Source organism: Ictalurus furcatus, chromosome 4, assembly GCF_023375685.1.
Source record: "Ictalurus furcatus strain D&B chromosome 4, Billie_1.0, whole genome shotgun sequence".
NCBI lineage: Eukaryota > Metazoa > Chordata > Actinopteri > Siluriformes > Ictaluridae > Ictalurus > Ictalurus furcatus.
Window position 1 is genome coordinate 4,521,418 of NC_071258.1, and position 15,561 is coordinate 4,536,978.

General features: G+C 39.8%; 2 protein-coding genes across 7 annotated transcripts in view; one reads left to right on the forward strand and one right to left on the reverse strand.

Annotated features, from left to right (window-relative positions):
- rec114 (REC114 meiotic recombination protein) overlaps positions 1-15,561 on the forward strand; it is a 39,813-nt gene that overhangs the window by 3,597 nt on the left and 20,655 nt on the right. For 2 of the 5 annotated variants that reach the window (XM_053622605.1, XM_053622603.1), the window contains 5 exons: positions 1,021-1,104; positions 1,648-1,821; positions 3,985-4,056; positions 4,206-4,371; positions 6,124-6,912. In XM_053622605.1, the coding sequence (XP_053478580.1) occupies positions 1,021-1,104; positions 1,648-1,821; positions 3,985-4,056; positions 4,206-4,370 (495 nt within the window). In that variant the 3' untranslated portion in view covers position 4,371; positions 6,124-6,912. Of the gene's footprint in view, positions 1-1,020; positions 1,105-1,647; positions 1,822-3,984; positions 4,057-4,205; positions 4,372-6,123; positions 6,913-15,561 lie in introns of those variants that run through there. The other 3 variants (XM_053622604.1, XM_053622606.1, XM_053622607.1) reach the window with 3 other exon arrangements.
- The window catches only part of nptnb (neuroplastin b), a 36,736-nt gene continuing 26,295 nt past the window's right edge, over positions 5,121-15,561 (reverse strand). For both annotated transcript variants that reach the window (XM_053622601.1, XM_053622602.1), the window contains 3 exons: positions 8,589-8,610; positions 7,997-8,075; positions 5,121-6,238 (listed from right to left, as the gene is read on the reverse strand). In XM_053622601.1, the coding sequence (XP_053478576.1) occupies positions 8,015-8,075; positions 8,589-8,610 (83 nt within the window). In that variant the 3' untranslated portion in view covers positions 5,121-6,238; positions 7,997-8,014. The remainder of the gene's footprint in view (positions 6,239-7,996; positions 8,076-8,588; positions 8,611-15,561) is intronic.

The window sequence follows — 15,561 nt, forward strand, 5'->3', positions numbered from 1 at the left end:
ACAGCGCAGCACAAGAGTAGAGGGGAATAAAGGCAGAAGAGCGTTCTTTCTGAACAAGGCAACGTGAGAAATCGAGACAGTAGCCAGAGAGATAGCCAGAGAGACCAGACACTGATTTATTGCACCCATAATGTTAATGTATGGCTGTGAACAAGAGGGGGAATTTAATATTTTTTTCTTTTCGGATCTTTTTTCTCTAGGCATGACTAATCGTTTGTTTAGCGAATTCAAGTGAATTAGATCGGAATGAAAAAATGTTGATTGTGCATGAACAGAGTAAAAAAAAAAAAAGGTTTACACTGTAAGCTATAAGTAAGTATGTTTATTTCAAGCGTCTTGGAAAATCTGCCAGTTCTACAGGAGAGGTTAAGATCTGGTGACTGCGAGAGCCGTGATATATAATTCACGTTATTTTCCTCCTTGTTACAATACTCAGTGAGCCCTCGTGTTCTGTGAATGTGGGAGGAGTCATCCTGGAAGAGACCACGCCCATCTGGATTGAAATTTTTTTCAGCATGGGATAAATTTACACACACACACACACACACAAAAAAAAACACCCAGGATGTTTTAGAGAAACAAGCAAAGCTGTATCAGCTATACAAAATCTATAATGAATACTTTTTATGATTCTGAATGCAAGCTTGTGAGCTTTCTGGCAGCGGAGCATTTATGTTTTTGGAAAGCTGATTCTTGCCATCATTCAATTTCAAGGGGGAAATTCCAGTTTCTGGCAAGCCATACAGACGTTGAGGATTTTATGGAAATAGACCCCCCTGCAGGAATTTTACGGGAATTTCAGCTTAGTCAGTGAGTCCTCACAAGGCGTTCCTACTCGAACAACAATTTATTGGTCATTCTGGCTTGGCTATTGAAGATACGACTTGGAAAGTTTAACAAAGACACTTCTAAGACTTAAGTATTAGCAAATTGCCAGTCTTTCAGACACTCCCTTCTTGCCATGGTGGCATACTGGACAGTATTGTTAAGGTCTTGTCTTGTTCTTCTGTGTTTGTGCAGGAAGGCTTCTCTCTTCTGAACGCTCCGAGCTTTCTGAAGATCCAGCAGAAATCAGACAGCCTGCTTTTCTACTTCACACTGAAGGTGAGCGATTGGAAAGCACACGCCGTGAATTCATCGGCGAGCTTGTTCGTGCGTGATAAGTATTGAGTTTAGCTGTAAAACCGAAATATCATTTGTATTGCAACAAGCAGAGGTAGCACAAAGTATTGCCAAAAAGGGATGATTTTTCACAGCCTTCTTTGCTCATATATACCAAGGGTGCCAATATTAGTGGAGGGCACTGGATACGATAGAATCATGCGCAGACACACATGGCATAGAAGGCACGTTAAGCACAGAGTGTCAGGGAGGTGGAGAGGGAACTAAATGTGCCCATGAGGATACGAATACCCGACGGATTTGACCTTGTGGGTACCAACTCGCCAGTGTCGAAAACGCTTTAAAAAAAAACTGCAGCTTTTATTTTAAAAATCGGAGTTACTGAGGGTTTGCTTTAAGTGTAGGTATAACATTAGTAAGCCGCATTAATAATTATGTCAATGGAAAGTCCTCTGAAGGATAGGAAGACAAACACCTGAGTGAGTGTGTGCGTATGTGTGTGTGTGTGTGTGTGTCTTTTCACAGGAAGAGAGTCGTATGATACGACTGCAGTTTGAGGGCAGCAGCAGGTCTGAAGCTGTAGATTTATGCAGGAAGGCAGTCGAGAAACTGAATGAATATCTGCCTGTAGGCACCCAGGAGCAGCCTGGCCCTTCATCTGCAGTTCACACCACTGGAATCTCTAACCAGCAACAGCAGGTACACTACATGAAAGACCAAAAGCAGTAGTATATATACAGTGAATATGTGTGTATATATATATTCACATATATATATGTATACATAGCATATCACCAAACTTTTGTGGAAATCTGGCCACCACATCCATATGTGGGCTTTCCTCAAACCGTTGGAAGCACACAGTTGTATAGAATGTCTTCGTATGCTGTAGCATTACAATTTCCCTTCACTGGTGTGGTGAATTCCCTTCACTGGAATGAAATTCCCAGGTACTAAACAAGCGAATGGCGAGAGTGAGTCATCTCAGTCCGACCAATCCAGTGATTCATTACACATACAGCGCATTTATCAAAACCAATTGTCTCCTGCGTGCATCTTAATTGTCGTTTTCGCCAGAAGACCCAAAACGTTGCCGTGACTAATTAACCAGCCCTTAACATCACTGGTTTTCCTTTTAACATTGATCTCGGAATCCTAATACGATTACAGCTTTATACTTAATAAGATTTTTATTGTTCCAAAAATAGCTTAGAGGTTTCTGGCAATTCATGTGGGGTGAGCAATGGAGCTATCAATAATAATAATGATGATGATGATAATGATGCAGGTCACACATGGGTGAGTATTGAGGTTGCAGTCCAGTCTGAAGCAACCACGGCTATGCCTTATTCCCTCTGAATGTCCGCCTCGTATCAGCCACTCTGAATACACATCAACTTATTATTATTCCAATGATTATGATTCATTTTCAAGGCTGAAGCGAGTTTCTGTTTGAAAACAATTTAATAACAAACAGAACAGTAGTAAGTAGGCTAATTTACAAATGGAAACGAATAGAAACACCAGCTGTAAAATCATGGAAGAAGCCTTTGTTTATTTTTCACATTTACATTACAGCACAGTGAAATAATATTTCTTTGCATATCCGAGCTTGTTAAGAAGCTGGGGTTAGAGCTCAGGGTCAGTTATGATACCGTACCCCTGGAGCAGATAGGGTTAAGGGCCTTGGGGTGCAACTTGGGGTGCTGGGGCTTGAACCCCAACCTCCTGATCAGTAAGCCTTCACTGTTAAACCACCACTACACCGATGACAAAGACCATACCTGTTGCTGTACTATTTCTGGGATGTTTTGTTTTGATTTTCTTACAATTTACAGCTAATGCTAATATGTTTTGTATTTATTCATCTGTAAGTTGGCTGCCACAGCCATTTAGAATAAATAACAGCAAAAAAAACCCCAAAACAATCTAACAGTACAGACATCATCTTATGATTTGTCATTATCTTATCGTGTGTTCCTCTTCTCATTTGAAAGTCATCACTTCAGAATGGACCACACCAAGATTTTAGGTGCAGGAAGAGAATTCAGGATGTAGTATGAACTGGTTCAGTTGTGATATGGAAAACAGAATGAGTTGGCACTCCAGCGGTCACTCCCAGAGCAGAAGTCAAGAGTTCCAGTGATGCACTGAATAAAATGTGAGGAGCATAGGGTTCATAGGACTGAACCCAAGTACCATTGGCTTGGAAGACCATTGACTGGCATGTGGGATGTGGTTACATTTACATCAGCTGCCTGTATGCAGAAACCAAGATCTAATAACAACTAAGCCACTTAAACCTCATTACTGCCATCAACTGGAGCCTCCTCTTAATAGCACCATGATTCAATTAAATGGACTACAAGGGTAACGCTCTGGTGTCTCTCAGTGTCATTAGATTTCATTGTGGTTTCAATGGGAACATTTAGATTCAAAGCAGATTTGTTGAACTGTTCTACTGCATGGCATGCATGTCTGCTAAAAGCCGTTTCCTCACGGTACTACTAAGTTTAACTCCTAACCATGCAGGCTATGTCCCTTCAGGGTTCCAGCGTAATGATATGTATAGCTTTGCTTTCACTAGATGGTGCTCTTCTCATTCAGACAAGAACACTAGCTCTTGCAGATTCACTCATTTGACTGACTGGATGGTGAAATCTTCTGCAAGTTTGTCCCACATTTTGACCTTCCCATTCAAAATGCACTATTACACTATGGTGACAGAAAAACAAGACAGAATGAAGTAGTTTGGAAGAGATGACCGCTTTCAGTTAGTAATGACCTTATTGATTGGCGTGGAAGCTCTTCTGTGTGAGACCTGAGAGTGTAATGATCGGATCTATCCCCGTGTCTCTTAAGACTCCTGTAGCGACACCGCAGGTGATCCATGACGTTATCCCGGAATCTCTGTCCATCAAGCAGCTTTCTCAGGTACAACTGAAGACTTTTCCATTTGATGCAGTGATTGAGAGCAGAATGTCTTTTTCATTCCATTTTGAAGGAGATATCATGGGAGCTTAGCATCACAAAGTGATTTCTGTTTTTGTACACAGTCACAGAGGTGTTTGTTTTGTCTCTAGTACTTCCTGGGTGAGAGTGGACTGTCCCTGCCTTTGGCATATCATCATTTGTCTCTGCCTCCTGGTGATATGGAGGGACTCTTGCGCCTGTGTTTGCTGGACTCTGGCTTCCCTGGTTTTGTAGAAGATGTGGAGAACAAGCTAAAAGCCTTGAGCCAAGAATAAGGTACAAGTCATGTAAATGTTTGCGACCGCGTTCACTTCCATTATTTGACATATTGTATAAGATACAGAACAAACCGTTAAAGGAAAAATCCACCCTAAACAACTATAATGGCGCCCAAGATTGATATTATAATGAAATTTTTTGTTGACTTTATTTTAGTCTAAACTTCTTTCATCCACTCGTTGGTCTAGTTTCCAATTCAGTTAAAGGTTTCCTTTATTACCCGCAATGCCGTTTGAGTACCCGATGTGGTATTCAGCCCTTGCTTCATCTCTACCTAAAGAGAGCGATTCAGCAGCCCTTTAGTCTGTCCAGCTGGACACCTCTTCATCTGTAAACCCTGCTCAAATAGATCCGCTTCCAAAAGGTCCAACTTTCACGGTAATCTCACCGTCAATGCCGTCGTCATCTCGTAGATCGCTACCCAGCCAAGCCGAGGCTCTTAACTCGGTGTCGTATAACTACGTTGCATTCTAGGGCTACGAGACCAGCATTGCACCAGCGTCTATCTTCTACAACTGTCAATTTGGATTTCTCATTAATATAACATTGACCATCGCTTGCTCTTGTGTTTTTAGGAGGTAACAGCAAAGCCTGACCATTATCACCTATATTTCAGATTGTTTTATTTCAGAATCGCCAACCACATCACAAATATTTCACTACAAACATGTTTCATGCTTTTCGGGGTGGCCTTTTCCTTTAAGCTGATCATTTACGTCAATCAAGCAATACAAACGACACATCCGTTCATATTTTCGAGCCTTTATTTTAAAAAGAACAGTTGGTCTCACATATTATTGTAATGGCTTTAGCTCCAGCAGATGCCATCTTTACTTATTGGTCCAGTTGCACCGCAACACACTGATACATCGTTTTCTTGAAGAGAAGTAGTCATGCAACTACAGCAGTGCATTTATGCTGTTCCTGCATCCCGATGATCCCACAACATTAAAGCTTAGTCTCTGAAATTCGTCGACACAAACGCGGCCCAGTGTACAGTTGCCATTAATTCTATTTGAATACATATTGCATAGGATAATAGCCATGCTATACAAGATTTATATCTGACTAAAAAGAAACAAGGTCAGAGGACATAGAAGATTAAAAAACTTCTTCACTTTTTACAGATATGCTATTATAATATTCGAACACTTACAGCTCAACCTGTACAAGACATCTAGGTAATTCTAGAAAATAATTAATCTTTATTGATCTTTTAAAATTCTTTAATACATAGACAGTTCTCCGTGATTAAATACTGCTCTGCCAGTCACAGCTAGGCTCTTGCAGTCCAGCTTTACATAGAACACCTTTGTTTAATTTCATGAGCTGATGATAAACTGTACAAAGAACTCAATGAGTGGATCTGACTTTTTATCTCACTTTGAATTTCTTAAATAAATTTAAAAAAACAAAAAAAAAACCCCAAACAAACAACAACAACAACAAAAAAAACACACTTAGGGTAATCCTCTGAAGTAACACCACACAAAGGGATAACAATAGAAAAAAATGGCGTGTTATTAGGTTATGTTACTGCATGCATTCGACACGATATGCAAGTATGCAAAAGGATCGCCTCAGAAGGATGACATGATGAAAGGAAAAGAACAGCACAGAAGAGTAAAAATAATGTGCACACCTTTTGAATGAACTGGGGATCAATTGTGCCCACACACACTCACATCACAAACCATAAGACTGAATAAGGCATGCTTTAAGACAGTCCTTATTGTTCTTTTCTGCCAGTGATATGCTGTTGCTGTTTCGTTGGCCGTGAGGCAGGATATGCTTTATTAGAAATGGCCAGGAGTTTCCGCTCTCCTTGAATACCTTCATACGGTCAAGATGTGCAGTCAGTATTCTGTAGAACAGCAAGCAAGGGAAAATGTTGAACACGAGAACAGTGTACACTGCATTATTGCTCTGTTTGGTTGTTGTTCTTGTTTTTTTGTTCTTATTTTGACCTCAGGTCAACTTGAATCAAATTACAGTTACTTACCAACACATGAAAGTTTTGGAACAGTTTAATAATTACTGTTTAATTTAGTTCTTTATGTGTGCTGTTTTTGGTAACAATTACTATAAAAACCATGTTCCTAACACGTTTTGATGCATCGATTGTTGTATGTACTCCATATGCGTATGAAAATCCAGTGCATTTTATAGGAGCGCATATTATGCATTACATGTTATATGGTTATACGAAAATACTCCGTGCTGGGATGGTGTGATACGGCACAACACGGTCTGGAGTGTGTTATTCTAATTACACCACAGCGATTTGCCAAAGATTACAACGTTTCATTTATTGAACAACACGTCACACATTTGAACAGTTTAGAGTGCGATTTAATGTTGTGGACCGTCCACGAAACAAGTTATTTCCTCTCTCTCTCTCTCTCTCTCTCTCTCTCACTCTGAAGACTTTCCTGTGCTGGGAAACTTTACAAAACACAGTGACCGTTACAAAATGCTGACAACCGAGACTACTTACATAAATGTTAAATAAATGTCTCCTAACAAAAAAAAAAAACATCTTCACAACAACAATGTTTTTTTTTGGTTTTTTTTTAAGGATCTCTATCAATTATTAGTCTTAGATTATATGGAGAGTCCACAGTACAAGTCCCTGTGTATGAGCTGTTACTATAGAAACAATAACACATTAGAACGAGCGCATTAATATTAGCCTACAGTTCATATTACAGCCGGAACTACTTTCTGAACCATTCTGTTATACAAAAAATAAATAACGCACACCTTCGGACCAATCTGATTGGAGAATTTAGCCGTGCTGTAGTTTAAGGCTAGTTATACCGCAGTATCGTTGAATTCTCAAATCGGAAGGTGTTGATTAATTTTCCATAACAGCAGCTCTGAAAGGAGTTATATTTCTGTAGTAACAGCTCATGCACAGGGACTTGGCAGTATGGCAGTACTTCACATAAACTAAGCCTAATAATAAATGGATTTTTTTCCAATCTTCCAACTTTCCAGTTTGGGTGAGTCTGTGCTCATGATAACCCCAGATTTATGTTCTTGGCTGACATGAGTGGAACCTGACCTGGTCCACCTCAAGGTTCGATGTTTTGCGCATGCTGAGATGCTTTTCTGCTCACCACGGTTGTAAAGCGTGATTATACGAGTTACTATATCCTTCCTGGTGGCTCTAAACAATCTGGCCATTTTCCTCTGACCTTTCTTATCAACAAGGCGTTTCCACCCACAGAACTGTTGCTCACTCAGTGATGGTGTTTTTTTTTTTTTTTGTTTTTGTTTTTTTCCCCCGCATCATTCTGTGTAAACTCTCTAGACTGTTGTGTGTCAAAATCCCAGGAGATCAGCATTTTCTGAAATACTCAACCAGCCCATCTGGCACCAACAACCATGCCGCAGTTAAAGTCACAGAGATCACATTTGTGCAGGTGTGCCTAATAACGTGGAGGGTGAGTGTATTATATTACATTTCTGAATTTGTAGCATCCAGGTATCTCTCAAAAACTGTATGATAACACAGTGTTATGTTTGAAACTCTGATCAAAACCAGTGCGTTTTCCTAAGACGTTCTGTCGTAGAGCATTCAATCTTCAAGTAAGGGTTGTGTATCAGTAATACTCACATTATTTGCTGTGTTTGTTCAGTTGGTGTTACGTTGTCTCAGGTTTTTGTCTTTGTGGTTGTTAGTAGAATTGGTTTTCCTGTCAGAGAAAAAGAAAATACATTTTCTAGATGCTCAAGAGTAACTCGCTACGGTACATAATTAGATTAAGGACAAAATTCGAGTTTATTAAAAATACACCACCAGTCAAAACGGACATATTAGATTGTATATGTAATGTCCACTAAAATAAAAAACATTTTGATAAAAGCTTAAGGTTGTGTTTGGTTTCTTAAAATGAAATTGTTTCTCCGCAGTTTTCTTTTTTTTTTTTTTCTTCCGGAGAAATGGTGAAGAATATAGGTTTGATTGTAAAGTTTAAGAAAAGCCTCCCGAGTAAATCCATCATGAAACTGGTGGAGAATATACAATAATACTGATTTGTTTAACATGTTTCATCATTCCGTATGTATTTCACAGTGGTTATGTCACTCGTCTGCGAATGGGCGTGGCCAACCAATTGACCGGTACGGTATATTCAATAACTCATTTTACATTTACATTGATGAGCATTTATTGTTGTAGACATGAATTGGGAAAGCTGGGGTCTTACATTGATCCAGCTGGTTCATCATCTTCATCCGAGGCAAAAAGCAGGGGAAAGAAATGAAAAGAAAATGAAAGAAATGTGTTAATAACACTGAGCCTATTCTCGAATTGCTCTTTACTATTATTTAATAGTGGTTGAAGAGTTCACCTTGTCAGACTAGTTTCTCAAGTGTGTGTTACATCAAATGAGATGTAAAATGATGGTTATTATGGAGTGACACTTATAATTTCATACAGTTTTATAGTTTATCTTGGCATACACCTGTAACGGGTTTGATATCAGCGTAACCCTCAGCTAACGAGTAACGTTTTTTTTTTGCGGCTGACATCTATAAACGTTCATGATATTTTTACCAACAGAAATAGGAAATAATCTAGTACCAAGCGTACACTTCTGACATAGCATAACGATTTGAGACACAGATGGAGCATTCGTTAGTGTGAGAGTGTGTGAAAGCAGCATGCATCTGCAGCCTGATTCAACAGTCACCAAACAAGCGAAAAGGTCATATTTAGAGACGGAACAACATGGCTGCCAGTCAATTAACTGACACACAGTCAAGCCATTTCAAATAGCAGACTCATTCCCAACAAACCCATGCACGATTTTAAAGCCAAAGGGCACTTAAATGCATGATTGCTTTCTAATCTGATCATCCTAATCTTGAGGAACCTTTGTGTAAGCTTCACTCTGATCAATAATATGGCCGACTGAGGTCACATCCCACAAGCATCCTGCTTGCACAGTCAGTTAAGTTTGCTCTGTAGAAAATTACGCCAAGTCCAGACAGTTCTCATAACGCACTGATCAGCTAATTCAGCTGGCAGTACTTTATCCTCTTCCTTAGTGTATTTTTTTTTTTTTTTTTGTCAAACTTTACTTGATGTTTAATATATAGTTGGACTCAATCAGCCATAACATTAAAACTACTGACTGGTGAAGTGAATAACATTGATTATCTCGTTACAATGGCACGTATGAAGGGGTGGGATATATTAGGCAGCACGTGAACAGTCAGTTCTCCAAGTTGATGTGCTGGAAGCAGGAAAAATGGGCGAGTGTATGGATCTGAGTGACTTTGACAAGGGCCAATTGCCATGAAAGTGGATCACAGCTTGCTGCGTATGAGGCTGCATACCCACAGACCGGTCTGAGTGCCCGTGCTGACCCCTGTCCTCCGCTGAATGCGCCTACAATGGGCACGTGAGCATCAGAACTAGACCGATGGGGAAAAAGGTGACCTGATCTGATGAGTAATATCTTCTTTTACATCATGTGGACGGCCGGGTGTGTGTGCGCCCGGCCACACTGTAAAAATTGTTCAGGAATGGTTTGAGGAACATGACAAAGAGTTCAAGGTGTTGACTTGGCCTCCAGATTCCCCAGATCTTATCCGATCGAGCATCTATAGGATGTGCAAGACAAACAAGTCAGATGCATAGAGGCCCCACTTCGCAATTTACAGGACTTAAAGGATCTACTGCTAATGTTTTGGTGCCAGATACAACACCTTCAGAGGTCTTGTGGCGTCCATGCCTTGACGGGTCAGAGCTGTTTTGGCGGCACAAGGGGGACCTACACAATATTAGGCAGGGGGTTTTAATGTTATGGCTGATCAGCGTGTGTGTGTGTGTGTGTGTGTATGTGTATATATCTATGGTAAGTTAAAAGGCTTTTAGAAGCCTGTGTTCCAAATATTTTTTGATGAGACTACAGAACACCAAGCTACAGTTATATGACTAAACAATCAACACAGACAAATACTCAGGATGATAGCTCTGTAAAATATCTTGTCATGCTCGTATTATTAAAAACACCGCTTCTCAATATACTGCATGTTATATTCTGCTGTGAAGCACTAGATATACGTAACCCGCAAAAAAAAAAAAAAAAAAATCTTTGTAAGTTAATTGTGAGGACTGGCATCAAAACACAGAGCATTACATTCTCATCTCGGATTCTGCTGATAAGAACCAATGCCAGATATAATCTGCCTTAATCTATCCCCATCCCTCATTCGCTTTCTTGCTTGGCTAAATCCTGTTCAGAACACAGAGCTCTGTTAAAACAGTACATATAGTTCGAAAATCAACAATGAGGTTCCAGTTGTTTGCAGGCTATTTTTTTGTTTATTTATGATATATATAAATAATAATATATAAAAATAATACTTAAAAAGAGTAAAGAAAGAATTTATATACGGTCATATGGTACAAGACTTTTGAGTGGTAATATCTATATTTCTATCTCTATCTCGACCCGGGTTACTGTTTGTTCAGTTTCACATGTTCTCCATGTGTCCGAATGGGTTTCCTCTGGGTTTTCCGGTTTCCTCCAAAAAAAAAACATGCAGGTAGCTGAATTGGCAACACTAAATTGACCCTTGGTGTGAAAATGTGTGTGTGTATGCATGCAGGACTAGTGTTCCATCCAGGGTGTATTCCTGCATTGTGCCCAGTGTTCCCGGGATAGGCACTGGACCAGGATCCGGACCAGGATAAATTAAGATACTGAATGAATGAATATATGTACTGAACATTTCATTATAAGCATTCTAAATAGTCTAAACTGATGTTAATATGCGTCTATATAAATAAAAAAAAAATAAAAACAATAATAATTTCAGACATTGTAGAAACAGATCACCTCAGTTTCGACATGGGAATCCCACAATAGTCGGTTAATGTTGAGGTTAATTAATGAATCAGGAGTTAATAATAATAATTGTCCCAGTTATTGGATAAAGAAGTGTTAATACAACAGTCTGAATGGATGGAAGACAGATAAAAGGCAAACTTTCCATACGTGCAAGTTCTCAAACTTACCACCAACAAAGATTATGGTGCCATATGGAGAAGAGAAAAACAACAAGGTAATTGTATTTATTTAAAACTACTCCGTCACAACAAACTGAAGTTGTACTGAAGAAGATGGATTAGATTTCATCCCAAGTTTACTGACTTTAGAACCAAGGTTATTTACCGTGATTTCACCAGGTAAAGGAGTTTCTGAACTCACACCAGAATAAGTAGAGATGTCCTGATGGGTTTTCTTTTTTTTTTTTTTAATACATTTTTTTGTTAAACATGCTTAACTGTTAAGACTGCAAACGTACACATTGGTTTTGTAGTAGGAGATGGTCAGTAATGCTATTAGGTGACTGATGGACAGTAGGCAATAGCAAATGACAGATACGCCCAAAAATCACAGGGAAACATATGGTAAATGGCCTGCACTTAAATAGCGCTTTTTTAACCGTAGCGGTTCTACAAAGCGCTTTACACTGGGTCTCATTCACCCATTCACACACCAATGGTAGCAGAGCTGCCATGCAAGGTGCTAGCTTGCCATCAGGAGCAACTTGGGGTTTAGGATACTTCGGCGTGTGGAGTCACGTGGGCCGGGAATATCCACGTCATGTATGCAGTGCTGTACAGATATTTGGGACGTTCTTGTGGAATTGCTTTTTATAGTCATGTAAAAAGTAACCTAACGGAAGTGAAATGGAAGAGGTTTTGTTTCTTGAATGCATAAAAATAGCACAAAGAGCGTTTTAACGAAACATCGTGTGCGCTACCTCGTCCTTGCCTGATGTCTCTGTCTACTGCACATGCCCTTATCAGAAAGACAAGAAATTCGGTTTACTGTAGCGTCGTTTAAAAGGATGCTGAATTTCATGCTGAATTTGAACTAGCAAAATCACCGTGTCCCCTTTTTCCGCAACTCTCATTTGTCACACTGTTATCCGCCAGAGGAGCACAACTGGCCTCGTTTAGCCTTGCTGAAGGCAATTTGTGACCTCAAGATCTGACAAACGCAATCTCTGTCAGCACAACCAGCTAGTAATTTATTTATTCATTCATTTTATCCTCTACAAATCAAACTGTAATATGAAACTTTTTTTTTTTTACGGTATGGTTTCGTCACAGTACTAAAGCACCAACAGTGCCGTGAGTTCATTTTCTTAATTTTCACAGCTAACCCAAAATTAGCAATTAATAAGTGTGCATGTGGAATATATGAAAAATCATTTCAGATTCATTTTCGTTGTTCAGATATTACATCTGTTATACAATAAGAGATATATTGACTGATGGAAACAGCCATTGCAGAGAATGGAATAATATCATGATCGTATTAAATATATAATCTGGTGCAGTCTTCTGGATATTGTATGAAAACAGAAATGGTACCAGGGTAAACATTGAAGACCCATGATCCTTCAGGTAGAAATGACCAGAACTAAGGTTATCCCAAGATGAGTTGTTAACTTACTACCAGAGAGCAAATGCAGCAAAAAAAATAAACAACAGCAAAACAACTGTTACAGAAATATTGCATTTGTGTTTCAAAACCTTAATAGCTGCCGTACTGAGATATGTATACACGGTATCTCACAAAAGTGAGTACACCCCTCACATTTTTGTAAATATTTGATTATAGCTTTTCATGTGACAACACTGAAGAAATGACACTTTGCTACAATGTAAAGTAGTGAGTGTACAGCTTGTGTAACAGTGTAAATTTGCTGTCCCCTCAAAATAACTCAACACACAGCCGTTAATGTCTAAACCGCTGGCAACAAAAGTGAGTACACCCCTAAGTGAAATTGTCCAAATTGAGCCCAAAGTGTCAATATTTTGTGTGGCCACCATTATTTTCCAGCACTGCATTAACCCTCTTGGGCATGGAGTTCACCAGAGCTTCACAGGTTGCCACTGGAGTCCTCTTCCACTCCTCCATGACAACATCACGGAGCTGATGCCCAATAGGGTTTAGGTCTGGAGACATGCTTGGCCAGTCCATCACCTTCACCCTCAGCTTCTTTAGCAAGGCAGTGGTCGTCTTGGAGGTGTGTTTGGGGTCATCATCATGCTGGAATACTGCATACTGATCATGCTCTGCTTCAGTATGTCACAGTACATGTTGGCATTCATGGTTCCCTCAATGAACCGTAGCTCCTCAGTGCCGGCAGCACTCATGCAGCCCCAGACCATGACACTCCCACCACCATGCTTGACTGTAGGCAAGACACACTTGTCTTTGTACTCCTCACCTGGTTGCCGCCCCACACGCTTGACACCATCTGAACCAAATAAGTTTATCTTGGTCTCATCAGACCACAGGACATGGTTCCAGTAATCCATGTCCTTAGTCTGCTTGTCTTCAGCAAACTGTGCAGGCTTTCTTGTGCATCATCTTTAGAAGAGGCTTCCTTTTGGGACGACAGCCATGCAGACCAATTTGATGCAGTGTGCAGCGTATGGTCTGAGCACTGACAGGCTGACCACCCACCCCTTCAACCTCTGCAGCAATGCTGGCAGCACTCATACGTCTATTTCCCAAACACAACCTCTGGATATGACGCTGAGCACGTGCACTCAACTTCTTTGGTCGACCATGGTGAGGCCTGTTCTGAGTGGAACCTGTCCTGTTAAACCGCTGGCCACCGTGCTGTCAGGGTCTTGGCAATCTTCTTATAGCCTAGGCCATCTTTATGTAGAGCAACAATTCTTTTTTTCAGATCCTCAGAGAGTTCTTTGCCATGAGGTGCCATGTTGAACTTCCAGTGACCAGTATGAGGGAGTGTGAGAGCGATGACACCAAATTTAACACACCTGCTCCCCATTCACACCTGAGACCTTGTAACACTAACAAGTCACATGACACCGGGGAGGGAAAATGGCTAATTGGGCCCATTTTGGACATTTTCACTTAGGGGTGTACTCACTTTTGTTGCCAGCGGTTTAGACATTAACGGCTGTGTGTTGAGTTATTTTGAGGGGACAGCAAATTTACACTGTTACACAAGCTGTACACTCACTACTTTACATTGTAGCAAAGTGTCATTTCTTCAGTGTTGTCACATGAAAAGATATAATCAAATATTTACAAAAATGTGAGGGGTGTACTCACTTTTGTGAGATACTGTATATAATATTGATTTGGGCTACAGCAACATGCTAATGTGATGTGATTGAGCCCTAAATTATGCTTGACATAGCAAGACTGCAAACTGCAACACTGCAAACTGACTGTACCTATAAAGTCAGATTTTTCACACTGTGTACTTACATCTACTGTATTTTAATCACGTGAACTATTATAGTATTTCAATAAGGCAGGATTTGTTTATTGTTTTTGCTTTTTTTTTCTTTTAAAATAAATGCCAAAACAGGCTTATGTTGGCGCTTTAAATAAACTACCCATTAATATTAACAGGAAAGGGGTGAGAAAGGCAAAGATTGTGCCAAAGATCACAGTTTCAGAATTGTACAGGTTAGTTGATTCTTAGCGATGGTCAGAAATTAAGTACATCATAAACTATTTGAAAGGATCGCAAGAAAGAAAGCTTCCTGAGAGCAGTAGACAAGACCAAATAGAACTTAATACACCATCAGCATGTCTGATTTAAAAAGGGGACTGCATCCAAGGAAAAGCCCCAATCCCTCAGGTATAATACGATTGTGGCTCGTTAGCGTTTTGGGGCTGATGTGCAGTTAGTGGTTCATGAGCTGATGCCATCATTATTTCTGTACCATTATGTTTTAATACAGCGACTGATTTGTTCTGCCAGAACGTTAAGCAATGGTCACAGATGGATATTTCAGCAAGGTCATAACCTTAAGGATACATTCAAATACTTTCTGGATTTTCCTAACCTAACAATATTCAAGGAGCTAAGAATGTTCTGCCTGTAAACGTGATCTGAGGTGTCTGCAGGTCAGAATATCGCTCGTTGCATGCATTATGCATATTATATATTCATATTCTGATTCTTCATTTGCATGAAGGATGTCAATAATTCTGTGTTTGCCTGTACAAATTCCATTAACCGTAGCGCTTTCTGATGAATACTGCCATGGATTACTAGTACAATTATTAATAATAGGTTATAAACCATCAGCCATCGCTGTTATTATATTACTCAGCTCATTGAAAGGGTAACTACAGCCCACCGCTGGCTCAGAGATGC